Below are 27,470 nucleotides of genomic sequence, written 5' to 3' on the forward strand. Positions count from 1 at the left end.
GCGGCCGTCCCGGCGGGATGCGGGGCCGGTGGAGCAGAGCGGGGCGATGGTGCCGGGTGTGCCCTGGGAGGCGGAGAGGTGCCAGGGCAGCGGGAGGCAGCGGGAGGCAGCGGGCGGCGGCAGCGCTCTTGCCGGCGCTACCCGCCGCTCTCCCGGGACGCCTCTGCCGGGAGAGACGGGGCGGGCGAGCGGGACGCGGAGTGTCCCGGGGGTTGCGGGGGTCGGCGCGGACCCGCGGCCCAGGGGCGGCGCTGGGGCGAGCGGGGCGCGGGCGGGCAGGGGAGCCGCCTGCCGCCCTCGCACATGCGCAGCGCGGGCCCGGCGCGCTATATAGCGGGTTGGCGCCGGCGCCAGCTGAGCAGTGCGGCCCGGGCGGCAGCGACAGAGGTGCGCGGGGTACTGTCGGGAGGGACGGAGGGTGGCTGGCGTGGCGATAATAATGATAGTGAAGCTAACGCTGCTGGTGGTGGTGGTTAGAATGGTGGTGATGATTGGTAGTAGTGGTGGTGACGGTACCGGCAGACCCGGTGCCGGTGTTGGGGGGTGTCAGGGGCGCACTGGCGGCGGCGCGGGGCAGTGGCTGGGATCGATGAGGCGGGAGCGGTGAGGCGGGAGCAGTGACCGGGAGCAGTAAGGCGGGCTGCCTGCCCGCCTGCTCGGGCAGCGTTTTGGAGGGAGAGCGTCTGAGGAGAGCGGGCTGGGGAGGATGTCCCCACGAGCGGCCCCATCCCAGGGAGCCGTGAGCGGCGATGGCCCGGGCGAGTGCACCCGGCGGGAGCAGCGCGGGTTGTCGGCGGGATCCCGCCATCGGCTGCCCCCCGCCCTTCTCGGAGAGCCCCGCGGGGGGCGGGCTGCCCGGTTTTGGAGGGAGCCGGGCGCGCTGGGGGCGGGGATGCCGGCCGAGCCGCTTGGCGGGCTGACCCCGACTGCCGCCCGCGCTGCACCCGGCTGGTCCCCACTTCCCCGCCTCGGCCCTCGGAGTGGGGTGCTCGTGGGGACATCCCCTCAAAGCCCCAGTCCCCGCCTCGGAGGGTCCCTGTGAGGGGTGTCCTGGTAGGGGGTGGGTGTCCCGCGTGTGAGGCGCCGTCCCGGCAGCCCCTTCCTTCCCCTCAGGTTTTGGAGGGAGCCGCACTCGCAGTCAGGCGGGAGCGCGGGGAGGCGGGGCGGTGGCCCTGTCCCCTCACACGTCCCCTCAGCACTCTCAGGAGCGGGTGGGTGCTGGATCGGCCCCGCGGGAGGGGGAGCGCAGGAGAGCGGCGGTGCCCCCCGCCCAGCCTGATCCCGGCAAGGCCGCCGCCGCCTCCCCGCTCGCTGGAAATTGGCGCGGAACCGGCGCGGCGGGAGCGCGGGCGGCGCCCGGCCCGGCCCGTCCCAGCGCGGCACCGCCAACCCGGCAGGTGTGGGGGGGAATCCACCCGGGGGAGCGGCAGCACCGGCTGTGGGGGTGGGGGTACCTGGAGTGGAGGGGGTCACAGCCCCGTGGACCCCCCACATCCTCTTGTGTGGGAGATGTCCCTTTACAACTTCCTCCACACCCCCATCCAGCCTGAGTCACACTGGCCACTGGCACACCTGGGCACCCTGCAGCAGGACATGGAGCTGTGTGTGCTTATATACCACAGTCATGCTCTGCTCAGGCGTTCCTGAGGCCAGTAGAGTACTTGCGCCCTTCTGTTTGAGCTGTGTAAACTATGTTGCTTTTTGTGATGAGTTCATGATGCAAAGTAGGGAACTTGGTCTTAGTTTTGTGATAATACACTAACTGAGCTCATCTTATTCCTTTGATCCAGGTAGAGATCTTAAAACCCAAAGAAGATGTCAAGACGCAGGTAAGCTGTTAGTGCCAAGATTATCTGTACTCATCCAACAACTGCTGCTCTCCCAATGTCTAATGTCTTTTTGCTCTTTGCAGTAGCCGTTTGCAAGCCAAGCAGCAGCAGCCACTGTCCTGTCAAGAAGAGTCTCCACAAGAACTGAAAACACTAGAATATCTCCAGACCAGAAAAAGGAGAACAGCAGAGGTGACCTATTTGGGCAACTTGAAAAGTTTAATAATACCGAAAGTTCTCCAGTGCATTTGGATGGGACAGTCTTTACTCTGCCAAGTTATAAAGTGGGATGGGGTAGCAAGAGTTTACCTGAGCTCTAGAGGTGGGTGTGCTGCTCGCTGTCAGTGTATTGACGTGTGTCTCTTCTCAGCAGGAGATTAAGAAAAGAGAAGATGGAAAAATTGCTAAAAAACATCAATATGAGATTAAGGTAATTCAATCCTGAATACCAGTTCAAACTAGGTGAGGGACTCCATCTGGTTTATGTTGATGGGCGTGAAATCATGCATTTGACACCAGAAGGTATTGAATAGGGGAAGTTTGTATCTTCAGATATTAAAAGCTGTGGGAGCTTAGCACCTCTTTATATGTTTTTGCCTTTTTTACATGTGACTTTGTTGCAGATAAAGGATCCTTCAATGTAAAAACCACTGCAGAGTAGGTTAGGTGTAAAAGAATAAATCCAGATATTTCAGAACAATTCCACATGCAGAGCAGGTAAGGCCTAGAGGCAAGTCTAAACAAGATCATTGCACTTGTTTTAACTTTAGGTGTGGTTTCACGGCCATTTAGTTGTCTCATAACCATGCAGGCTGTCTTTACTTTCATTTAGCAGTTCTTTTGATTATTTAAATCAATTTAGGAATCTGTTTTCACTAACACAGGCTACTCTTAAAACAAGTGAGGAGCTTTACAGACATTTATTTTAAAGGTGATTAGTAAAATAATGTAAGTTTCTCTCGCAAACAATCTTGTTGGCAGTTTTTCTGTTTGTAAAGTAAGTGAGACTTAACAGCTATGGTGAAGTGAAATTCTTCTGATTGTGGGGCTATCTTTGTAAACCTTGAGTTGGAAAAAATGCTGTGTAAATACATCAGCTGTACTTGGAGTGAAACTGCGTGTCACAACTTACCTTTGCTGAAAAGGGGAAATACCGCTTTCCTGTCTCCTTCCTGGATAGCTGGCCATGCACTGCATCCCCTGCCTTGCTCTATTTTTGGTTCTCTTTGAATGAAGCAGTATGCAGGTTCAGTTCATGTTTTGCCAGGTTAGTGAGTTGAATCAACCCAGCAGAGGGTCTGACAAGCATCAGAGCTGACCAAAGAAGGAAGGGGTGGACTTGGGCAGTGAGGACCACAGGAGAGAAAGAGGAGTAGGACCTCCCTTTTCTCTAGGCTGCACCTTAAGGTCAATTCTGCTGGAATATGTAACTTCACTCTTGGGATACTGAAGTCTGGCTATAAATAGGTTTGGATATACTAAGGGAATCCTGTGTAGTTTACCTTGCAAGTCAACTATATAGGAAAAGTTTCTGTGTTCAGAGACTGTTGTTGCCATTCTTTATGAATGGGATTTCTCCCCCAACTCCACACAATTAAAGATCTGTGTCACCATTTTGAAGGTTGTCAGCTACTACAACATTGCATGTGCTCCTTGGATTTGATATCTCCTCACTTGTATTGGTTATGTAGAGCCAAATAAGTGTTAGTGAAACAGGTTAGTTAACTACAGTAATCTAGAATTCCTTCTCTGAGGCTTTCTGCATGAATACCTTTGCACTTCTTTCCTTTTGAGTCATTGCATCCCATATTTGGCATTTGCAGGCTGAGAGATATTAACAGCTGCTGCTTGTGTAGTGGGTATCTAGCTCTGGAGCTGAGATGGGTGGCTCCTCTCTGGAGCACTTAATTGGAAGATAACAAGTTGCTGAATTTCCACTGAGAGACAGTAGAACCTCCACCCTCTCCTTTCTTTTCCCTCTGAGTAGATAAGTAGATAGGACTAGCAACCTACAGTCTTGTGTTTTAGTACCAATGAGTATCTTTGCCTTTTGTACTGTAACTGAGCAACTCAAGCAACAAATAGGTTACTTGTGGGTTCATGAACTACAGACAGTTGTCTCTGTCAAAGCTGAATTCCCCAAATCCATCAAATCTGTTTATACATGTTCCCTCTTTACTGTGAAAGGTTTTATTGGCATTTGATTTGTCTTTCTTGGTTTTGGTGCCTGAACTGATGCTGAGATCCAAAAAGACTAATATACTTTACATATATTGCTGTTACTATAATCTACTTCATGCCTTTCTTACTCTCACAGTAAAACCAGCATTTTAAAGATACCTTGTTTGTTTTGCAGAGTTGTTGGCCGCCCACGATAACTGGAGGCATCTCGCCTTGCATAATTATTGAAACACCTCACAAAGAATCAGTGACCACTGACTTCTCAAGATTCAAAAAGTACAGGTTCAGTAACCTCTTCATAAATCCGTCGCCTTTGCCTGAACTCAAGTAAGTTTACTGGATGCAGTAGTTGTTGATGTTTTGTCAAATATGCTAAACTACTGCAGTAAAATCTGTTGCATTGTGCTTGTATAATACACACCTCTGCTTGTCTCCTCATTCCACAAAAAATTCAATGTCTCAAAAAAAAAAAGATAGAAATTTTGGTGTTGGGTTTGTTTTTTTTTTTTTTTTTCCCTGACCTTATTTTGTCTTACCAGATAGATAATTTTCATCTTTCAAAGCTGTCCTTTTATAATTTAACACTGGAGACTCCAAGTGGTTAAGAGGCACATAATGGTTAAACTAAACTTTTTCAGTACTATTAGAACTGAGTGACCAAAAAATATGAAGCAGAATTTTCACTGAGAACTTTAAAATGTTCAAAATAAACTTGTGGCAATATCACAAATAGCTTGCTAATGCAGTACAGTATGCTTAGTGCAGTCACAATTCTAGAAAGCTTCCCTTCTGCAGAGGGGTAGATTATATGACTAAATCATAGTTTTCAGTTTCAGAATTTCTTAGACATTCAGGTGTGTTAGATGAGTATCAGCTGCTATTTGTATCAGCCTGGGGTTTAAAGAAAGAGGTGGTAAATTTACTGCAATGCATTAGGGAAAACTTCTGCTGAGGTGAATGAGAAAAGAAGCAGAATGTGAAGCATTACTTTAAGAGAAACTTTCTAGATACACTTTGGTGTTTTTTTTTGTTCTGGCCAAAACTTGATCAGAACTGGGAGATGCTGCCTGGTGATGTTTTGCCTTAAAGACATGGTCAGATACAGAATTCCATGCAAGGTGTTTAATCCTCTTGTTGATAGGCATCTGGTAAAGCTGACCTCCATCCTTTCTGATTAGCTGAATAAGAGGATGATTTACTTTTCCTGACTTCTTCACGCTTCCCTAATTGTTGTAGGAAGATCGTAATTGATTTCTCAGTGCTTGCTTGCTTAAACTGGGGGACTTGTGCATTAAACAAACAAGTATCTCTCCAGCTTTTAACTTATGATGGCAGAATGAAACTGATGTGGTTTAGAATTTGTAGGCAATACCTGTGGTCAGCTCTGTCTCTCTACTTCTGCTTGGGGAAAGGTAAATATAAAGCTCTGAAAATTTCAGTAGGAAATCATAATTTCACTGGTTAACACGCTGTCCCTCTTAGTACCTGCAGCATGAGAAGTACGTCTAAGAAAAAGCCCGTATCAATTAATAACAAATACAAAGAAACCATATTGATGATATGGGCATCATCCTCCCAAGTAGACCGGAGTGCTGATAAATGTTAGCAATAAACAGGAACTCAGTTTTCCTCTCAGTAGCCTGCTTCTGAGCCTTGAAGTAGGCTAGGCAATAAAGGGATGGATGAGTGACTTTTAAATACCATCTGTAAATGTTTTTCTCAAACTAAGCTGGACCAACTTCATGTATGTCTTCTCTTTCTTAGGGAGGGGATGTGTTACCTTTTTTTATGGGGAGAGTTTGGTTTTATCTCGCTCTTTGAACAGCAACCCAACTAGGCAAAATAGGAAACTACCTGCATGTGCAACTTTGGGAGGCACATGTTCAGTTTTAATGTCTGTTCTATAGAACTGGACTTGCTGATGATCTTTGCAGGCTGCTGTTGTGGTGGTGTAAAATGTCTCAAGTATACCTGCAGTTTTGCGATTACCATAAAGATCTTGTAGTATGTGGAATTTTTGTTTCTGAATGTCTGTAAACAATAAATAGTGTTTTTATTCTCCTTTTGTGAGCTGAATATATACTTAATAATGCTTTGTGTAATTCTGTTCTATAGCTGGGGAAACTCCAAAGATATCTGGCTGAACATCCTGATGAAGGAGAACAGATACGCTCACTGCAAACACTTCACATCACTACATTCCAGTTTGCAGCCTCACATGAGATCGATACTGTTGGACTGGCTCTTGGAGGTGTGTTCTTTTAGCTACTGTGCCATGTGTTGTGCCTGTGAAGTAGGCAGGTAGAAGCACAGCTTTTATATAAATATCTAATAGCAACACATTCTGTTATGAAAAAATAGCAAAACTATTTTGCAACAGAACCAGTGACTGCTTCTGATCCCCTTGGTGAGCTACATCCAGGCCTTCCCTGGCAGGGAGATGCTGAATGTTCCACACAGGACAGTGAGCAATAATACTTAACTTTTGCCCTTGCCATACTACTTCTTGCAAGGGAGAGAAATCTAATTTTGAGACTTGTAGTGAAATTGCTACAGACAGACCAGGTATGGAACTCTGACTTTACGTGTTAGACTGTATCTAAGCCATGAAACATCTGTATCGAGGACTTGAGTTATCACCCTGTCCCTGTCAAGAGCTTTTGAGTGTCAGCCCCTGGTGCTCTTTACTGACTCCATAGGGAATTTTTAATTGTATCATATGAAGAGAGCAGAAGAAAGTAGTACATCAGTGGCTGAGAGCTGAAGGTTCTTGATATGGACAGATCCCTATGTGAAAGGTCTACAAATAAATCATATCCATATTCTGATCTAATTGGTTTACTTAAGACTATTCTAGTTGTCCAATAAAAGCTCTCAATCTTGGCAGCCTATGTGAAGGAGTATCAGTGTTGTAAATAGAAAGGTATGGTTTGGAGGTGTTTCCAAGAACTTTATATTGAGCAAATTCAGTCACCACTGCCAAAAGCAATCTTTGCCTCATGCAATCCTTGTCCATCAGCAGAAGAGTCCTTGCAGGATTATCAGTTCCATATCAAGTATTCCAAGGAAGCAGATGTTATGGTGGCACTCTCACTGTCTTGGTGGAGCAGCCAGTGCTAAGAGCAGGGAATTTCAAGAAAAAGGAAAGTGTTTGTTTGTTTTGTTTTGTTTTAATAATATGGACTGAATATAAAAACTATTCTAGTTGTGTGCTTCTACTTTCTCTAAAGTGTAATTTACATACTACCATTACATTGGTTTGTTGCACTTTTTCTGAAGTCTTGAACTCTTAGGAAATCACCCAGTTTCCAAATAAGAATGTCAGCAAGGGCCTTGCTGTTGTCTAGCTTGGTGGATTTAAACACACCACAGTGGATTTAAATCCCAGCAACTCCTAACACTGTCTTCTGTTATATTATAACTGAGATACTGTTTAATGTTTGGACAACACACTTTTACAATAAGCATTATTATGTTTGGACAATACACTTTTACAATAATGATGCCATTTATGTATGAGTGGGCCTGATCTGTACAGTTGTGGTTCTGAATCTTCTTTGGAACAAATAATATCAGAGTAGCACAGCAATTGGTAAATATAATATCAGGTCTAAAAGAATGGGCTGTGCTATTTCTGCCAACCAGTTGAATTTTTGGTGGTCAGGAAGGGTTTTAATTTGCAAATGAGCCTCCAACCTTATCTTGGGAAATAGCTAATAGTATCCAAGTAAAATAATGACACTTAGGATCTATTTCTTGGATATTCTTTTCTGTTCCTGTTCTTTACTGCATGTAGATTGTAAGTAATTTATAGATATCTAACTGTTTTCTAGTTGTGGAAGGGATATAGAGTTGCAGATAAGATGCAGTTGTGGTAGTCCCACCCAAATTCAATTAGAGATTGTATGAAAAGGTAGAGCTCCCTTTAAGATCTCCAGGCCTGGGCAGTCTCCTCGCCTTTTTTGTTGAACTGACATTTGAAACACTTTGATACAATGCGAGTATTAAAAGTTCTCCCTGCCAGGGAAACACGCACTGGGATGGAGCAGATGGTCGCTCTTGCAGTTTTGTTCCTGCTTAGTGAGGCCGTCAGTGAGCCTGAGGGCTGCAGGCAGCGCTCCTGGCCTGCCAGCAGAGGCCCCTCCAGCAGCAGCTTCCAGGCTCGTTTGCTGTAGAGCCAAAGACTTCATTTTTTTTTTAGTGGTTCTACCCTGAGACAGACCTACTAGGAATACAGGGAGGATTTGCTCACTGACTTCAACTTGAGGTTTGAGCCCTTAGTATTCTTTGTGTGTGTGTGTGCGTGCACACGCTGCTGTTTTGTTGGGTTTTTCCCCTCAACAAGGCTTTGAGTGAGAAACTGTATGCATTTTTAGGAAAAATGATTGCTATTTAAATTGGAAAAAGTATTTTTTCAAAGTGTGTTAGTATATCATAGGCAATTTGTGTTTGGATGGGAGCAATGGGAAATGCCTTTTCCAGTCCCATACTAACCATTGCATCCTTCCACACGTAGGTATATGATGGTTTGTGTATGCAAAAGATGAAATAGTGCACGTTTTGTTTTGCTATTAAAGCTTGAATACTCCAATGTGTGTACACAGAGTTTTATAACAGAAAACTGAATTGGTTTCTTTTTTCCTGTTGTAGGTGTGCGAGGTGTATGCACTCCACCGGGAAACCTTCTATCTAGCTCAAGACTTTTTTGATAGATTCATGTTGACACAAAAGAACATTAACAAGAGCATGCTTCAGCTCATAGGAATTACCTCATTATTCATTGCCTCCAAACTTGAGGTAAGAATCTCTCTTACAGGGAGGATATTGAATTTGGAGTAACTAAAAGGACAGTGATAACATTTATTTCTTCTGTCTGAGTCTTTTGAACTTGATGGTGTATGTACAATACCGAGGGTCAGAAGGGGAAATTTTTTTGTCTTCCTTCAGCTGTGTGTATGTCAATCTCTTGGAGTGTAGTCTTTGTCCTCCCTTTCCTGAGCAGCAGGGAAGGAGACCACATAAACTTAAAAGGCATGCAAACGTGCTAGAAGTAGCTTTGTTTTGTTTTGTCTTGTCTTTTTTCAAATATACAGCAGTTGGCAAACAGTCTCAGGAATGGGTGTGGGACTTGAACAAAACCAAACCTAAGTCTCAAACTGCCTTTACATCAGGCTGATATCCTTATAAACCCATTTAGTGGAGTTTTAATCTTTTAAAGTGCAGCAATGGTGACATGTTACATTGTGTGCTACAGCTCTGAGCCAAGAGCATATTTTTGTGTAGTGCATGGTAGGCCAGGAACACTTGGGATATTACGTTTTAATACTGGGAATCCCCAGATCTCCCTGTTGCTCCCAATGCTAAGGTTCTGTGCTACCTGTCCTAAGGAAGTGTGTGGGGCCGTAGAGTGGCCACAGAACCAGCTGGTATAGGAGGAGTTTTGCTGGCATGTTCTCTTTTACTAACACACCTAGCTATGCTTGGTCCCAACTGGCATGACTGGGTTGGCAAATTTCCTTGTTAACCATCTCTGCAGTATGGATTTTGCCAGTTAGAGTGGCTGGCATTTTCTCTCATCTTTCTGTAGCTTTTTAATGTTTGTTTTTTTTTAATCTGTGCATCTACCTCAGCACTGACGTTGCAGGTAACCTGTACCAGCCACCCATTTCTAGCACAGCAGTGTCCTGTACCAGAATTAGGATGGTGCATGTTTTCACATCAGTTGGAATGGCTGAGTAGAAAGAGTATAAATGAAAGGGGATTCTGATTGCTTGGTCAGCATTTATTTCCCCAAAAGCTAAAAGAGTTGCTATAACTCCATTGTGTTTTACAACATATTAAAAAACAAGTAGGTTATATGAGAAAAACACTATTGTAGCATAAGAAATGTTAACATGTTGATAGGGACAGAAGAGTATTTGCCAGTATTTTCTCAGTCTTTCTTAGAACTGTAAGACACTCTAATCTTCACTTTCCCTCCCCTCTCTCCCTTTAAAGGAAATCTATGCTCCTAAAATACAGGAATTTGCTTACGTCACTGATGGTGCTTGCAGTGAAGATGATATTGTAAGAATGGAACTTATTATGTTAAAGGTAATAGCTGTGGTTTTAAGTGCTGGTTGGAAGACTGTCCAGCTGAGCCTTGTGTTTTAATGTCACTTATTTGCTTAGAAAGAGAACACATTTAGTACGTCCCTGTTTCTGTTGTATGTGCAGTGGACCTCTGAGAGCCCCTGACTAGGGTACAGTCCCTGACTGTGAGAAGTCAAGCAGGTTTCTCATGCTTGTATGAACATAAAGGCTCTTACTGGAGCAGGCTAGAAGGCTGTCAGTGTAATGCACTGTGCTTCCCAAGGTCCCTTGCTGTGCAGGAACAGGGGTCTCTAGAGAGCCAGGCAAAGACCTGATACTACTCAGTGCCCCTCATGTTGGCAAGGATCCATCCTTACCAGCACAGAACACTTTGTAAATCTGTTCTTCCTTAACAGATATGAGCTGCAGGTTCAGGCAGCTAGCCTGAAGGCTTGAGGAAATACTCTTTAACTTCCCAGCTTCTGAATGGGGAAAGTACACAAGATCCAACTGCAAAGGCATAGGGATACATGTTTGTGCTGATCGTAGCAAACCCTGTTCAAAAAGCAGTGAGAATGCAATCCAAAGTGACTGTTTGTACTTGAAATTGTACATGATCATTAGGGTCTTTTAACGATCTGTGCAATAATCTCAGAAGGAGGGGTATGTGAAGAAGTCAGAGCAGAAAACTATCCTCAAGTGGTTTAAGGCACTTAACTGTTTGGTAAATATTTGCAGGCTTTAAAATGGGAACTCTGTCCAGTGACAATTGTCTCCTGGCTGAACCTCTATCTTCAAGTGGATGCTCTGAAGGATGTTCCAAAAGTGCTGCTACCTCAGTATTCTCAGGAAAAATTCATTCAGATAGCACAGGTAGGTAGTAAACTGTTGGAAAGTGCTTCTTGGAGTGATGACAAGAAAAACTGAACATTACACCTCAAAAGCCATGAAAGGAAGTGTTCCCTTGTTTACACTCACCTGTTACTTTTTAAAGAATGTGCAAGTTTGACTCTACCACCGAAGTTCATACTCAGTTTTGAGGACAAGCACCCCTGTTTCTTGTCTCTCTGCTCTCACATATTTTAAAATTTTACTGTACCCTGGAAAAATCTGTTATTTTTTTAATTACTATACACAGCAGCAACAGCTCTGAGAGGAAGGTGGATAATTTAGGACCCTACAGAAAGTTGGCTGTTTTTAACTGTGTTGCCCCTAACTGTGTTTCTGTGTAATTGCTGAGAAGGCAGCCTGGGGAGTGTCTTGTCTGAGTGTGTGGTTCAGTTTGCATGGGCATGTATTGTGCCTAATCTCAGGTTTACTGAAGCTGGGTAGCTCAGTGATGTAAATACTACACTAGGTAGTATTTAAATTTATGAAAGTATTTTCCTGGAGCTCAGCCCTGTTCCAGGGCAGAACCTGTAGGAATGTGTATGCACAGCCATCTCTGAGACAGGATTATGCTAAAGTATCAGCTGTTAAAATTTGTTACTCTTCATTTCCTCAGCTTTTAGATCTGTGTATTCTGGATGTGAATTCTTTGGATTTCCAGTACAGAACACTAGCTGCTGCAGCGCTCTGCCACTATACCTCAATTGAAATAGTTAAGAAAGCTTCAGGTAAGACACGGCTATAAAGCTTGGCCTTGTTGAGCAGGGAGTTCTGGAAGCTATCACAGGCCCAAGGCAGCTGGAGTGTATTGGTTTACCAGACTGCTAAAGAGCAAAAGCTACAGGGACACTAATAGTTTGTTCTTTTCCCCCTAATTTCACTTCCTACCATTTCAGATGTTACAAAGACTCAAAAAAGAAGGACACCCCTTCAGAAGTGCAGTCTTTGCTAAGGAAATGAGGCAGATTTACTGTTCTTGGTTTTGGGATAATACTTGCTCTATTATTTCCCATTATTTGAGGGATCATTAGCTATATATTTGGCTACTTTTTCTCCTAAAATGTAGTTCCCAAGCAGTCATGTCTCTCAGCAGCACCCAGTGTATATTTTTATAGCATGACCCAAAACCTTCTGTTGAAGCTGAAAGTTGCTTCAGCCTTCCCTGGAAAGCACCGAGAACCTTTGTGACCTGTACTCACCATCCTTAGCCACTACCCTTTCATGTAACAAGCATAAGAAAATGCTGCCAGTTTCTGGGAGGATGCTTCTGAATTTCTATCTGCACTATTATTTATTGTTTTTTTTAAACTTATGTCCATTTTGGAACACCGCAACTCCTTCATAATGTTTAAATATATTCCTGTGTTCTATTCCCTAGGCTTAGATTGGGACAACATTTCAGAGTGTGTAGAATGGATGGTTCCTTTTGTGAACGTGGCAAAAAGATTCCCTGTGAAGCTTAAGAACTTTAAGAAGGTTGCAGCAGAAGATCGACATAATATCCAGACACACACAAATTACTTGGACATGCTGGTAGGTGGTCTGTGGATGTGCAGTTCAGACAGCTGAGGGTACATTACACATCCCTTCTCACACCTGGCCTGGCTTCTCTCAGCCAGTGTGGTCAGAGGTGCCCAACAACCAGTGATGCTGTAAACAATATGTTTTAATGTAACATTCCCAGGCCATAAGCAAACACTTGGATTACCAGTACTGGAGAGGTGTTCCTAAGATAATAATCTTTACTTCATTGTGTAATGTCACCCTGGCTTTACTCAGTATCCTAACTCTGGAGTACTTGAATTGTATGAGTGGTGTGAGGTGGCACTGCTGACTAGTGACACAAAAGAGCAGACCTTGTGGTGGGTACTAACTGGTGTCTTCTTCCCCCCATTCACAGGAAGAAGTGAACAGTGGAGTAGTGTCCAGTGCCCCAGGTCAGTTATCGCCCGTGTCAACAGGTGGAATAATAACCCCTCCCAAAAGCACAGAGAAGAAATGAAATACAGTCAAATATCATTAACAGATTCAGAAACAGGACTTGGTGCTTCAGAACAAGACCACACTAAAGGTGACTCACGTTCTTTACTGCTATTCAAGACTTTGGCAGTAAAAGACGCAGCAGGAAATTGAGACCAGCATCATCCTTGAGACTTAACAAAAAGAGTTGAGCTGAGCATTCCACCCTGCTGTCACAGGAGCCCGGACCACCTTGGTCCATTCTGACACAACTTAGTTTAATTCTCACCATTCCTAACTTATTAATGTCAAGAACTTTTTTAATAGTGCCTAGTGGCAAAATTGGTCCACTCAGCTTACATGTCACACTTGCTTTAATTTGGGCTAGATGTGCAGGAGAACTTATTGACAGCTTGTACCGATTACCACTTCGTGACTTGTTCTTTTTCTTCTCTTGCTAAGTCAGAGCTCACTGCCTGTCAGTTAGTCCCCCAGCTCAGGTGCAGTATTACAGAGGCCTGTGGGTAAGCAGTTTATGTCTGAAACCACTCTTCGGGTGCAGTACAGTGTAGCCAGCCTTGTATCAAATTCCAGCTCCACAGGAGGCTGATAAATTTATGGCAGCCATTAAAACCGAAGTTTACGGCAGGCTTAAATGTTATCACTGACCTCAGGTAAGAGTATCAGCAAAGGACCTGCTGCTGAAGTAACCATAACTGGAAGTACAGTCCTGGAAGGAAGGAGTTCTGTCCTATATGAGCCAGCCACCAACTTGCAAAAAGAACATAATGAGAACTGGAGAAGGTATGGAATAAAGTGAGCTGCAGGTACTCTACAACCACTCCCGTCATAGGAACAGTATTTTAAACTGTGGAGCTGTAAGTTATCAGTGTTTTATAAACAGCATTAACTACTGTGTTTTTCTTGGAATATTCACTACCTCTGAGTCACTTCTGTGATGAAGGGCAGTACTGGGAAAGATGGGTATCAGTCCTCCTCCCTCTTTCATGATGCTTCTACCTGTGCCTCACGTCCAGGGACAAGTGTTACATGACACTGAGCAGCCCCTGAAGCTGCACTAGAGCATCAGGTGCCACCCACATCCACATTACACTCACACCAACTTGACAAACTTGAATTCATGTCTTCTTCAAACAAGCCATTGTGGAACTAGCTGAAGTTGCTTCCAGCCTTCTGTACAGTTTGTAAAAATAAGGGGTTTATTATAAGATTTCATCTATTTCTAAGAAGAAAGATACTAGGCTGTAAATGTTGTATAAAAATTTAAATGCGTTTTTAAAAATAATAAAGTCTTGAAAGACTTTTTTTCACTTTTACATGTTTTATAATAAGTCTTCCAGCATTTGCCTAGAAGTAAAGTTTTGCCATTGCTTGAAGAAACTTCTTTTTCCTTCTCTGCGCAGCAAGCTGTAGGACTTCCTCTGGATTACTGGCATTCAGCTCTGTCTGGCCAATGGCTTTTATCTTGAAACAGAAGAGGAGAGACACCATTAGCAAAAGGCCTTCCAGTAAAGCTGTTTCATTTCAAAGCATTTTCAGCACTAGTTCCATGGGTGATTTATTTCTGTAACATGCTCTGCCACCCCATCCCTACAACTTTAGAGCCACAGCTTCACAGGAGCACACAGACTCTAAAAGAATTGTGTGATAAAATTAAAACTGGCAGTGGCAATTCTTTTTAAATGTGGTTTCAGGGAAGGAAAGACTCTCTAAAGAAATCCCAGCACCCTGAGCACCCCAGTTTAACTTACTGCTATCTGCCGCTTGTCTGTCTCGCCTCTTTTGTGGTGGAGATCTGAGGGCCAGTCAAGGCAAGTCACTTAGAGAGGAAACAGACTTATTCCAGCTGCGAACATCCAGTATGAGTGGCATTCCAGCAAAAGGATACATGTCAAATACTCCAAGATGGTGACATCCCAGATGTATTCATAGTAAGAATCCATGGCATCATGACTGAAGGACAAGGCAGGTTAGGTTCACTGACACATTCACATTCTGGGTTTATGCATCTGTAAACTTTGTTGTAACATTTACCTGTTCTGTTCCTGCAGTGCCTTAAATGCAGTTTTATAATCAACTTCTCTGAGGAACTGGCACAAAATAGCTACCTGTAAGGAAAGACTTACAGTGATTCTGACAGCCTGAATTCCCCCCACACTGAAACCTTCCACACAACACCTTGCTAATCCCAGTGCCTTTCTGGACCTAATCTAGTCTTTGTTTCCACAGCAAGCAAATTCTGAGCACCTGAATAGGGCTTGTTCTGACACATCAACAGTGGCAATAGCTAAGAGGAATTTACTCAGATCTGAAGGGACTGACTTGGTTTCCAGGTTTCTAAATGCATTTAACAGCTTTTAAATCAGAGCCAAATATAAGCTTGTTACTTCTTGGAGAATGAACGATCCCACTGAACAGCAACAGCCACCCCTTGTTATCATGAAGAACACCACCCCACAGCTACTGGACTGTTTCTCTAAAAAACAATCTGCATTATAAGAGAAAAGTAGGCTAAAACACTCACAGACTACTACTTTTTAGAATATTTCCAAATCTATGTTTATTTACTCATTAATTTCAGTCCTTTGTGTGTCCTAGAAGCAAAGGTAACAACAAAATCTACTTTACTGCAGATTGCATTTCCAAGGAAAGTTGGATTTAGTATTTTTAAAAAAGTTCTCCCCACTTTTTATCATCAAAATATTAACAAATATTTTACTTAATGCCATGTTTCACCTCTCACCTGGGTGTGACAGTTTAGTAAAGAGCAGCACTTGATCATTCTTTTTATCACCTAGAGAAAGGTTAAAAACACAAAACACAAGTTCTGAAATGCTCATTTTGGAACACAAACAGCAATTTTTATGATTCTTTTTTTAATGCAAGGGACCAGCTAAATAGCTATTTACATTCTTCTAAGCCCCCTAACCTTGGGGTTTTAGCATATCCACTGATCAACTTCGGAGATGTCCCAAGGGTCAGCATGTGCTGAGGAGCAGCACCCTGTGTTTGTGTGAGGCAGCCAGGCCCTGCTCTGGCAAAAAGCTTCACCTTTACCTCCTGCCACCCACAGGAAAGGCCTGGCAGGTGGGACCAGCACTGACAAAGCTCTGACACCAAGGCAGGCCCCTGGTGCTGTGTGACAGCACAGGCGTCCCAGCTGGGACTCCTGCACCATGGCAGCCTGGCACGAGGCACAGCTTAGACCAGGCTGTGAACATTCAGGATTTCCAGATGGCATCTGGAGCTCTCACTGGCCCTATAAATGAGAACATGAAAGGAATAGTAATCGGATAGGACACCTTGCTTGGGTCTAGACAGTTCCTTCCTACTGCCTACCAAAACACAGACTACAAGGAATGCAATGGTTTCCTAATGAACAAGCAAATGCCTGGAAAAAGGTTAAGTGACATCCTGCACGATGTCACTGGAACATGCTGTGTCTGGGATTGAGGATTCCCCCAGAACACAGAGAGATGATGGGGCTCTCACTCACAGCCCATTTGCAAGTGACAAGCCACTTGTTACACCCACTTGCAAAGTGCACAGATACCTGCTCTGCTGTGCCTCCAGCACGCCCTGACAAGGGTAAACTACAATCCCACCCCTTTCTAGACAACCCTGCACAGCCCTGATGCAGCTCTGCTCAGTCAGAGTCTGGGAAAAAATACCAGTGCATGGGAAAAGGAGCCAGTGTTGTCTGGATCTCACTACTAATGTGATCCATGCTTCTTACCCTCATCCATGTTAACCGGAGCAGACAGTATTTCAGAAGCATTTAGACAGGACACAAAGTTTGCCTGCACCACGGGTGGAAACAAGCAGGCTCCGTCCATGTGATACCAGCACTGGAAGCACAGATACAAAACCCCAGAGGCTACAGGAATGTGTGTATGCTGAACAGTTTTGTCTCTATGTAGAATCAGGATGTTGACTGAATCCAAACAGGGATTTTTGTAAATCTAAATCCCACTTTAACTCACCTGGTCTGTGTACACATCTGGTGGCACCATCTTATTGAAGAAGTCTGAGCATACAGCTCCTGCCTGTAGGTAATAGTGAAGGGCTGCTGAATACTGATTCGTTGCTGCCATGGAAAAAAGTAAAATAAGGTCTTAAAAGTAAATACAGCAGTTACTTAGTAGTCAGATCAACTGTTTATAGAATTAATCAGATGCATATATTTCATAGCTGAATTCTACTGGGGAAGTGACTTGTGTACCATTGTTTAAAAAGCATGGACACACAGGTGGTAAAACAGTGATGGATGGATGGGAAACTACATAATCAGGAAAACTAGTATCACACACAAAGTTCTGCCTTTTGAGAAATACTTCTAATTTTTTCAGGTAGTTGATCTTGAATCCATCAGCAGTAAGAGCGGAAAAGAAGTTTGCCTTCAGCGAATTTAACACACACAGTGGCAGTAAAGAAGTTTAGTTGGTGAAGTGAGAGGAACAGCTGATGCCACCACAGGCCTCTCATGGTTCAGCACCAGTTCTACTCCCAGCTCTTCCTGAACTGAGGATAAGACCTCCAGGGGCTCTGTGGCAGGAGCAGCTTGTCCACATTGCTGCTGAAATACAGACCTGGCACATGCCAGGAGTGCTCCAACAACTGTTGTTTCAGGCACCGGATTTGAGGATCCCTACATAATGTCTCCTTCTGGGATGCTGCTGCACTTTGTACAAGCAGTAAACTGCCAGTTTATAACCCTGAATCGTTCTCCCATATATAAGGTGACAGCACTGAACACTTGATTAGACCCTTCCCCTCACCCCAAGGATTATAAAGCATCTTCTAGCCAAATGGGTCTCCTTTGGGAGCAACAGACTCGCATTTCTGCACTACATCTTACTGTACACCACAGACATCCTTCCAGTCCAAAAAAAGATTTGGAAACTTGCACCTTGACACTGTGATAGCCCAAAGCATTGGCAAGTAGATGCCAGAGGCACAGAAAATACCATTTTATGGCCAGAAAAGAACAATCTGGTTTGAAAGCTAAATTTTACTAAAGTGGTTTCAGCAGATAATTTAAGTGGAAGGATGGTTACTCTACCTTTGAGTTTGGCTATGGTCATGTCCTTCTCTAGCACATACAACAGGCAGTACCCTACCTGTCTGGTTGTCTTCAGGAAGTTCATTCCTCTGCACCTACCCCTCTGCTCTATTTACTCACACTATAAAGCAAGCCCCAGGAACTGACTCTAGACTGGGGAATAATTTAACAGAGCACAGTATCACACAGGCTGGGCAAGTTTTCCCCAGGCAACTGCTGCCCTGGTGTGGTCTGGATACGCTGTCACGGTGCCCAGAACCTGAAACTCTTTGTATTGTCCTAGTTCTGCTGGCTGCTCCCAGCTGAGGGGCAAGAATAATGAGGAAGTGGCAAATGAGGACAGAATGACAGGAAAGCACTTCCCATTACAACCAATACCAGATCAGGAGTTCATACTTCCTCTTTTACAAAGCCTAGAGACTTCTCTATATAAAATACAGATCCTCTCCACTCTGCTCATCTTCTGCTCCAGCAAAGCTGATCTCCAAATTTAAAAGCAACCACTATTCACAACTTTCCATTCATTTATAAAACACTCAATTGTCAGGGGTTTGCACAATTATACCACTCAAGAACCAATTGCACTACAAAAGTAAATTAGAAGTGAACTGTTAAAGCTCCCCTTACCCTAAAAGCAAGTCTGCATGACCCATTGGAAGCTCAGTCTGTGGGCTTAGACAACCTCCCAAATACACCTACACTATCGCCTCTGAAGATTTTAACCTCATGTGTCACTTAAACTTACTTTTCATAAGAGAAAATACAAGCAGGATTATGTCAAGCAAAACCCAGAGCAGCAAGGTACCCCTACACATATGCTAAAAACAGACATTGGTTTCACTTACCAAAATAAATATCTGCCTGAATAATTAACCAGAAGTGGTTGTTTGCATTGATAGTCAACGCATAGCTGACCAGCTCTTTTACTGTAACAGCTACAGCTTCGAAGTCCACTGATTGAAGACTAAAGGAAAAAAGAAAGAAAAGTAATTCCTAAATGATTGCTTTGGGCTTTTTAACCACTAATCTGATTTCCCATCTAGTTTATGTCCAAAGCACCTTGCATTAAGTGTCAAGCAAAAATAACTCCAGAAAAGATTTAGTGTTGACCAAGACTACTGTTGATTTGTTCCAATACAGTAAATCTGATAGAACAAGACTTGGACAAAAAGTCAGAACTTCATAAGTGGGTGACACTATGAAAAGATTCTGTGCAGATATGTTCAGTTTCAAGAAGTTTGAAGACAACATCTGAAACCATTATAAATTTATCCCAGTACCTGCACGAATGGCCAGAGACAGCAATCTCTGGAGAACTATGGAAATAGCTCAGCAAGGAGGGCTGGGAATGGTTTGGCACACTGGGCAGCCTTTCCCAAAGTTTACATGCAATCTCCATTTTTAAAAATATGGGGGTTTTTCACCTTCCTGCTAAATTCTGGTAATGATGAAAACAACTTTCTTCTGCTTGACCTTATAGTATACACTGAAATCTACATCAGTAACGAGACTGTGCAGTCACACCAGCTACAAACAAATTAATCCCACTATGCATCACACACTCTCACAAGAGTAATTTTTTCCAATGCAGTTTATGAGGTTCCACCCCCATAGAGCCTCTAAACTTCATTGGAGAAACACAGTTCAATCCAGCCAGAACAAATCAGTACATACCATTTGCTACTTCATATTTTGGCTATTACTGAAACACACCTCAAAAAATATGAGTCATTTCATATTAAAGTATTATACAGTAACAGTTCACACAGTTACATATAGCTTAATAAAGCAAACAGCAAAAACCCCCTCAGTTTCTTCTTCTCTTTCTTCTTCCCCATATCTCCATTAGGAACATCAAATAAGGAGCAAAACCATCCATGCAAGCAGACCAACCTTTCCATGGACAGAATAGGGGCAGTCAAGCCCTTATATGGCAGAAATCACACAACACACAGTAACTGGAGCCAAACCCATTACATAAATGCATATTTTGAAAACTGTATTTTTAATCATCATCTTACTTGGGAATGGATGAAGGCCAGATAGAAATGTGCTCTGCTGCAATATCATTCACAATGTCTTCCTAAGAAAAGATAGATGGTAAGAGAAATTACAACAAGAAACACTTCAAGAAACCAAGAAAGATTTTTGTGATATATACTAACCCGAACATTATGCAGTTTGACAAACAAAGACAATATTGTGGTTAAAACCAGTGGTTCCTGCAGGGGAAAAAAAAAAAAAAAAGAGTATTCCAATGAACCAACCAAACTCCACTTTCTTCCGTAAGCTTTAAAACTATGTAAAAGGTTCTGACATCATTACAATTCCCTACTGAAATAGGGAAATATTTTGTTAGGAGACCTACAACACAAGGATACTGTAAGAAAGTTTCTAAAGGAAGTTTTTTAATTACTTCAGATTTTCCCAAATAACTCCTTCGTATAAACTCTACTTTGGTTTTATACATCTTTTTGTTGTTTCTGTGGCTACTGCCTAAACCCTAAACTCAAGCTGGGTATACTACAACTTTCTATGTATTTACAAACCCACAAGCTATAAACAATTTCCAATTTCCCTTCTTCTTACTTCTGCTGCTTAGTATAATGCATGTAGCAGCTTCCTGCTCCTTCCAAAAGGAATGCTTTGCTTCATGACAGCTGCAGTTACTCCCAAAGTTAACAGGTCTCCACTGTCAGAATTCAGGATAATTTGTTCAAAAAGCTATTCCACACTGCTGTATGCCAGGTATAACAAATAACAAAACACTTATATATCTGTTAGATTTTCTGGAGTTTAACAGGAAAAGTCCAGAAAAATATTATACCAAAAGGAAGTTCTGGTTGAGAACATGTTCTCAACACCACTGTGACTTACCCGAAGCTTTTTGATGAAGGACAACAATTCACTCCTAAATCAGGGACACAAGTACCCATGTAAGTAATAATTTACAACAAAGAACATACGCAAACTTAAACCCCTAGAAATAGTCAGTAAAGCAAATTCTTCATCTGCCAAAATACCCCTTCACCTCTAAGTTTACAAACATAGGGTATACAAGTGAAAACACTAAACAACTCATTCACTTTTAATACAGTTAGTGAGTTTTATTTCTACATTTAAAACATTTAAAAAGGGGTATGATATTCCATTGAGCTATAAAAGGCATGAAAGAAAATTGCTTTGTAGCAAGTCAACCATTGACTCTAAAATGGAAAGCAAATGAATTGTACTGTAATTCCCTAAGCTAGGATTGCAATAATGACCTACAGACTTGCAACAGAGTACACAGTGATCATTTATAATGTACATTGATTTCCTTGTCATGCACATCAGCCTGTTTAGAAAAGGTTTCACTGCTTCTTTTCCATAACAAAAACAGCTAATAAAGAGTAGTCATTGCCCTTTACTGTTTGAACCAGAGGGGTCACAAGAGGTTCAGTAACCTGAAGTACACCTGCACTGCTTCCCTTTCCCTGCCAGAGTACACAAATGAAACCTACAGCACGCACGTACCCTCCTACACCCGTCCCACAGCAGCGTAAGCAAAAGCAGCTGGCCTTGAGGCACACAGTAACCTGACTGGCTCAAGGACGGCAAAGAAACAGTCAAAAGTTTGGTGGGGACACCTTTCCCAAGTGCTTAACATGGAAAGCTGTTCAATATAATCATACATTCCAAAATTTACTGTATTAGACAACTTATAATCAGGTTTGGACTTCAGAAGAGGCTGCGAACACTGAGAGGACAAATCAAGAGAGTCCTGAATCACTCAGCCAGCTCAGGCTAAGGCTGGCAGTGCTCAGGTGACTGACAATGAAATTACTCCGATCAAGAATATTTTCTTCCTTCCTCTTCCCAGGAGTTTAGCTGAACAATAACTTCATTTCAAAATTGAATACATTTAGCTTTACAGAACAATTCTATTTGATGCAAAGCAGACACCTCCAGCCCATCAGCTAAACCACCCTACAGATGCCATTGACTTTATTGGAAGATCTACACTGGTTATAATGGGAGCATAAGTATATATACATCAGTGTCTACATGGTGACCTGAATTCCACACACTCCTTTTCTGCCTCTGAAAAGGAAAGCCAGCATATCACCACTAACACCCAACTCCCACAGTGGACAGGATGTTTACACAGTGATCTTCAGCTGCTCCCACCACTCTGATAGTGGAATCCAGACAATTTTTGAAGGGAACATGGAGTCAAACACAGAATTCAAACCATCTTTAAAAATAATTTTAGAAAAACATACCTGTACATAATGCCCAGTGTAGATTCCCTGTGTTTTATCAAACTCACTCTGCCATCATTCCCCCGTTTGTGCTGGTTGGATACACTGCAGATTTGTACAACAACTTCCCAGAGGTCTTTCGCTGTGCGCCTACTTTCTTTGGGACCTGGAAGTTCTTTGCATGTAGCAGCCAGCAACTGGCCCAGCTATGCAATGCAAGGGAAAAAATACAGTGACTGTAGTTTCTCTGCATATTGATTGCAGCAAAGGAATTAATGATGTTTAAAACAGCTAAGCAACTGATTTTAGGTTACAAACTACAAAGCAATGTCACTAAACTTTGCAGCAGAGAACACTGATTAAGAAGCTGGAAGATAGGAATTAACCAGACCATTTTTCCCTTCATTGGCTTCCCTAGTTCATGTTTAATTACTACAGGCTCCAGAAAACAAACTTAAATATACCGCATAAAACCTAAACCCCATAAAATACAGTTTTACAGAGACTGACTCTCTAGAACTCACTTCACTTCCTTATAATAGTTAATCTGAACTGCAACTGGCACGATGTTATACAAAAACATTGTCAACCACTAAACACACCTGCTGCTTAGCCTTGCTTTCTTCTACCTCAGACTTAATTCATTACAGACACAAAGCCCCACAGTCTTGAAGAGCACATGCTTTGAAAAGTACAAAAGACTTCAACAGGAAAAAAGTCAATTACATCTGAATAAGCTTTGAGATGGAGCACTCATTACCTTCACGTAAGGATTAGTCTGAACCAGAGGTAATGGAACCTGCATGGTCAAATACTCATTCTCACACCAGTTTAACAGGAAGGCAACACATTCTTCAGCTATAACTTGTCGAAGAGGAATATCTAAAAGAAAATGGATTCTTTGCTTAACTTTTTTTTTTTTGAGAAAACAGTGTTGTATGAAAACAAGCAAACTCTATTCCCTCTAAGTAGCCATTTCTGTTCCACTGCTCTCCAGGGAAACATGATGCTTAGCCCTAAAAGAGACCTCACCTCTGGAAATTAGAAGCAACAAGAGTTTCCTCTAACCACAACAGTATTACATTACTCCCTCGGGGTGAAACCCTGAGGAAAGCTTAAAGAACTAGCAAAACTTCTCAGGTAAAAGTGCAAATATGTTTATCCTGTTCCAAATCCTTTAAGTGGTACTAAACAGAAACTGGTAATGTTCAGCAATATGCAGGCATCATGAGGCTGCTCTCATTTCCAGCTTCTAAAAATGAATCAAACTTTTAAAGACTTACTAAAACCAGTGTCAGAGTCACTGCTGGTTTTCCATGTATATATCTAAATGGTAAGTCTGCAATACAGAGTTCTTTCATTTTGTTGTGGGTTTTTTCCTCTTCTCTCAAGGTTTGTTCTTCTCTGCATCCCAGGAAAGACAGCAATGTACTTACCAGGTACTCTCATTTCCAAATATCCTCGGACTCTGCTTATAAGATCAGAAGGAGGACGTTCTCCAGAAGCACCAGCTCCAGCTTCATGAGTGTAAATGTCCAAAAGTAGCATTTCATTCAGCATGACTTGACGGAGCTTTGGAGAAAACTCTGTCACAAGCTCCAAGCAAGCAGCAAAAAGCTGTTTTGCATGGATGAAATCCTGTAATAAAAATTATACGCATTACTGATACCTAATGGATTCGTAAGGGAATATACCAAGAGCTAAAGTGCTGTTCAGCTCTATCCTGGCTGAACCAGCCTTGGCATCCATAAGCATCAGCATTGCTCAAGTATCTCACAATGACTATTTACGAATCCTTTGGACCCACTATTAAGCTTAACAGTTCCAGATTTTTCAAACAAAACAGGAAGTCTAAGCAAAAACATACCAGAAGTAACTACTGGCACATTTGGTAGAATTTTGGTTTAGCTGCAGTTTAGCAAACTTGTCAATTACAAGGAAAATAAAACAGCATTCCAACAAATTCCTTATGTAAAACACTTAGCCAAAAGAACAGCACTTCATATCAGTAAGTCAAATCACCATATCATAATCAAAACCTTATATGAATGAAATGATCTCCAGGCTCAATACACTGGAAAGCCATTATCTTTGCTCTGCTGATGGAGCTTTGAGAGACAGAAATGCAACACACAGAGCTTTTTATACCACCTCCCTCACCTCTTCATTTATCAGGGTTTTTTCCCTCAAAAAGGGCTTTCCATATTTTCATTTTGTTAAGATTCAATTGCCCAAACTAGCCAGTAACCTCAGATGGTTTGCTCACCTTAATTGCACAGCAGTGCAGTCCCTTTGCCATCAGGATGTAGACCAAATCCCTAGTCAGACTGTCTTTGATTCCTAAAATAACATTGCCGTAAACATTTGGTACTTCCCACTGGGAGAGAAATGCATAGGACATTTGCACAGAAACAAGTTTTAGAATTCACATCACTGCTTAAAACATTATAAACAAGCCCCAAATATTGAAAATGACTGCCATCTAAATGCCAACTATTTTGTCTTTACATCTAATCACAAGCAATGTATTGCTCATGTAGAAATACAATAAAAACAGCTGGATACCCTTTGCTCACATTCTGAATATGCAACAATTATGGTGGGGGAACCAAAATAAAAGACAAGAGACCTTAACTTAAAAAGCAACAAAAAAAAAAAAATCTTCCTCTCTCCTGCTCCCACCTTTAATGACAGAAATTTCAGCTAAAACAATATTGCTACCTAGTCAGAACACTGAAAGCAAAAGCTACAAAAACATCTTTTCTCACAAGGAAAGCCTGAGCTACAGCCAGTATTTCCTTAAAACAAAGGTTACAGGTTTTGTTGTGATACTTTCACAGAATGTGAGTTTAGATATGAATCATCATTCTTATTAAACCACCACTATGCAGAGAGGGAAAAGATAAACCACACTGAGGATCTATGAGACAATGTTTACTGTTCACTGCAGTATGATACCTAGAGACTGTAATTCAAGGACTGGTTAATGACCACGTGAAACAAGTTACCTTATTTGAAATTGTCCAGAATTGGCGTTCTGAAGTCATACCATGCAGCTCGATTAAGATCTGGCGAATCCTCCAAGGATCTACTGACAGTATGAGCTGATGTTCAAGTTGGCCAATATTGACACTTGCTGAAGCTGGAAGAAAAGGAGCCAGGTCTCCAGTGCATTTATTTTCAATGTAGATACTTTTATTTCTTTAATATACAACACTTCAATCATAACACAGTAAGAACAGCGGACACATTGATGCTTGCATAGGCCCAGTCCATCCTTTTGTGCCATTCCATAAACACCTTGTTTCCAGGATTCCCAGATCCCTGACCTAAAAGGTTGCTTGTAATGTCCCCTTTTCTCACTCCAACATCTCTGAGTACTCTTGCTACAGTAAAGCAGTAGCTTTAAGCTCTGCATTAAAAAGGGGTTCCTATAGTGCCTTAGTGAAAATATGCACTTTCTCAACTGGCTCAAGTCATTGCAAGACTGCATTAGAGCTGAAAAGATAAGTTCTTCCCAGCTCCGTGGTGACTCCAGTCACCATCTCACATGTCCCCTGTTAGCTTTGACTTGGGCAGCTGCACAGCCAGCCAGCTATAGCTGGGAAATGAACTGGTTGAAAAGATCTGTGTTTTACTTTGGTAGGTTTAAAACCTCATTCAGATGGTACTCCCGGGCCAGCTTACCACACAGTCACACAATCATTAGTGTAAAAGTCCAGAGGCAGGGTTCCCTTTCTGGGAACAGCTGCCACAGCCACAATTGGTTCAAACTAACACCACGCCTCTCTCGCTTGGTCACCTGGGGCCCATTCATTTGAGCTTACCTATTATATTCACTTGAGATACAAGCAAGTAACAGCCACCTTCTTGCACAAGCAGGACATGCACCAACAAACAATGGGAAGTCTTCTCTCTAGAAACATTCTCCCTAAACTTTTTGGAGAACAGACCTGTACTTAGTAACCTCAAGCATGGAAACAGTGAAAATTACCTGGGATATCATAAAAGAAGTCACAGGTTTTGTGCACAGGTTGATTCGAGGAGACCTCTTCCGCATTTGATCAATGAGCTGCTTCCGTTCGTCATCTTTCAGCAGTTTTATGAACAGCTCATGAGATGAAATCATGAAGACAAACTGAAGATCTTCCATGCCCAAACACAAGTTTCTAAACAAATAAAAAAGTTAATACATGAGCAAGAAGGTGGTGCTTATTTTTCCAGTTATAAGTTCTCAAAATATCTGTTGTGCTTAATTACATTGCTTACAAAGTGTAAATTCATGTTATCTTAACAAGGCTACATACTTGAGAAATGCTGCCATTTTTCTCTTCAACACTTCAGAAGCATTTTCCAAATTTATTGACCCAGAACAAACCTGGGAAACAAAGCAGAAAAGAATTAAGCAGTTCCCTTTGCAGGCTTAAAATACATAGTTACAGACACTGTTAGCACTGTTACTGACCAGCTTTCTGTCTCACAATTAGTATCAGCCAGTAAACCTCTCTTTCAAAGGAGGCAACAAAGTTACCACAGAATCATGGAATGGTTTGGATTGCAAGAGACCTTAAAGACCATTCAATTCAACCTCCATACCATGGTCAGGGACACCTTCCACTAGAAAAGGTTGCTCAAATGCCAACCCAACAGTTGTTCCAGTGGCCTGGAACACTTCCAGCGATGGGGCATCCACAGCTACTCTGGGCAACCTGTGCCAGGGCCTCACTACCATCAGAGTAAAGAATTTCTTCCCAATATTTAATGTAAACCTGCCCCTTTCAGTTTGAACCTATTACCCCTTGTCCTGTCCTTCCACGCCCATGCAAAAAATTCCTCTCCACCTCTCCAAGGTTAGAAATAAGACTACCTCTGAGGAAACCTGATAAACACTGTAGCCATCACACGTGGATCAGAATTTCTGTCAATCTGTATACAAGGCAGGATGTTTCGGACAACTGTGACCTTCCCTCAGACACAATTCACATTCCTTTTTCCTACTGCTCTGGTAAATAGGTGTACTGATGGCAAGTGCCACATCAGTCAGCCTCCCAAGATCATTAAGTGCATGAGTTTAAAAATGAAACACTTCTATAAGTGCAAAACACTAAGATTCACTAGGACTTTTTTTTAAAGCAGCAGTTGAAAGACAACTAGATAGCTGAATTTAATTGACAGCTTGCAAGAATTTTTTTTTTTTAGAAATATGTTTCAGTC

General features: G+C 42.5%; 2 protein-coding genes across 9 annotated transcripts in view; one reads left to right on the forward strand and one right to left on the reverse strand.

The window, feature by feature from the left end:
• CCNE2 (cyclin E2) lies at positions 1-14,258 on the forward strand. 8 transcript variants are annotated; one of them, XM_032692505.1, is made up of 12 exons: positions 1-78; positions 1,791-1,829; positions 1,913-2,021; positions 2,200-2,259; positions 4,186-4,337; positions 6,126-6,261; positions 8,661-8,807; positions 10,008-10,103; positions 10,821-10,955; positions 11,587-11,698; positions 12,349-12,503; positions 12,871-14,258. In XM_032692505.1, the coding sequence occupies exons 2-12, from the start codon at positions 1,816-1,818 to the stop codon at positions 12,970-12,972; spliced, it is 1,218 nt and encodes a 405-aa protein (XP_032548396.1). In that variant the 5' UTR covers positions 1-78; positions 1,791-1,815; the 3' UTR covers positions 12,973-14,258. The 8 variants fall into 8 exon arrangements, with proteins under 8 accessions (XP_032548396.1, XP_032548423.1, XP_032548414.1 ...); XM_032692532.1 differs by having other exon boundaries at positions 33-78; positions 1,916-2,021; XM_032692523.1 differs by lacking the exon at positions 1-78 and adding an exon at positions 333-387 and having other exon boundaries at positions 1,916-2,021.
• Positions 14,063-27,470, reverse strand: part of INTS8 (integrator complex subunit 8) — a 24,508-nt gene continuing 11,100 nt past the window's right edge. The window contains 18 exon segments of the mRNA XM_032692490.1: positions 14,063-14,414; positions 14,702-14,745; positions 14,839-14,903; positions 14,985-15,058; positions 15,694-15,744; positions 16,934-17,037; positions 18,858-18,976; positions 20,034-20,095; positions 20,178-20,234; positions 20,890-20,923; positions 22,278-22,462; positions 23,017-23,138; positions 23,693-23,894; positions 24,523-24,633; positions 25,265-25,398; positions 26,251-26,268; positions 26,271-26,425; positions 26,564-26,634. Coding sequence (XP_032548381.1) covers positions 14,298-14,414; positions 14,702-14,745; positions 14,839-14,903; positions 14,985-15,058; positions 15,694-15,744; positions 16,934-17,037; positions 18,858-18,976; positions 20,034-20,095; positions 20,178-20,234; positions 20,890-20,923; positions 22,278-22,462; positions 23,017-23,138; positions 23,693-23,894; positions 24,523-24,633; positions 25,265-25,398; positions 26,251-26,268; positions 26,271-26,425; positions 26,564-26,634 — 1,725 coding nt within the window. The 3' untranslated portion in view covers positions 14,063-14,297.

This window comes from Chiroxiphia lanceolata, chromosome 1, assembly GCF_009829145.1.
Source record: "Chiroxiphia lanceolata isolate bChiLan1 chromosome 1, bChiLan1.pri, whole genome shotgun sequence".
Lineage (NCBI taxonomy): Eukaryota > Metazoa > Chordata > Aves > Passeriformes > Pipridae > Chiroxiphia > Chiroxiphia lanceolata.

Excerpts from the sequence above, each read along its gene's own strand:
- CCNE2 (XM_032692505.1), top strand. Across the intron at positions 8,808-10,007 it reads TCATTGCCTCCAAACTTGAG|GAAATCTATGCTCCTAAAAT; the intron begins GTAAGAATCTCT and ends CTCCCTTTAAAG. Across the intron at positions 10,956-11,586 it reads AATTCATTCAGATAGCACAG|CTTTTAGATCTGTGTATTCT; the intron begins GTAGGTAGTAAA and ends TCATTTCCTCAG.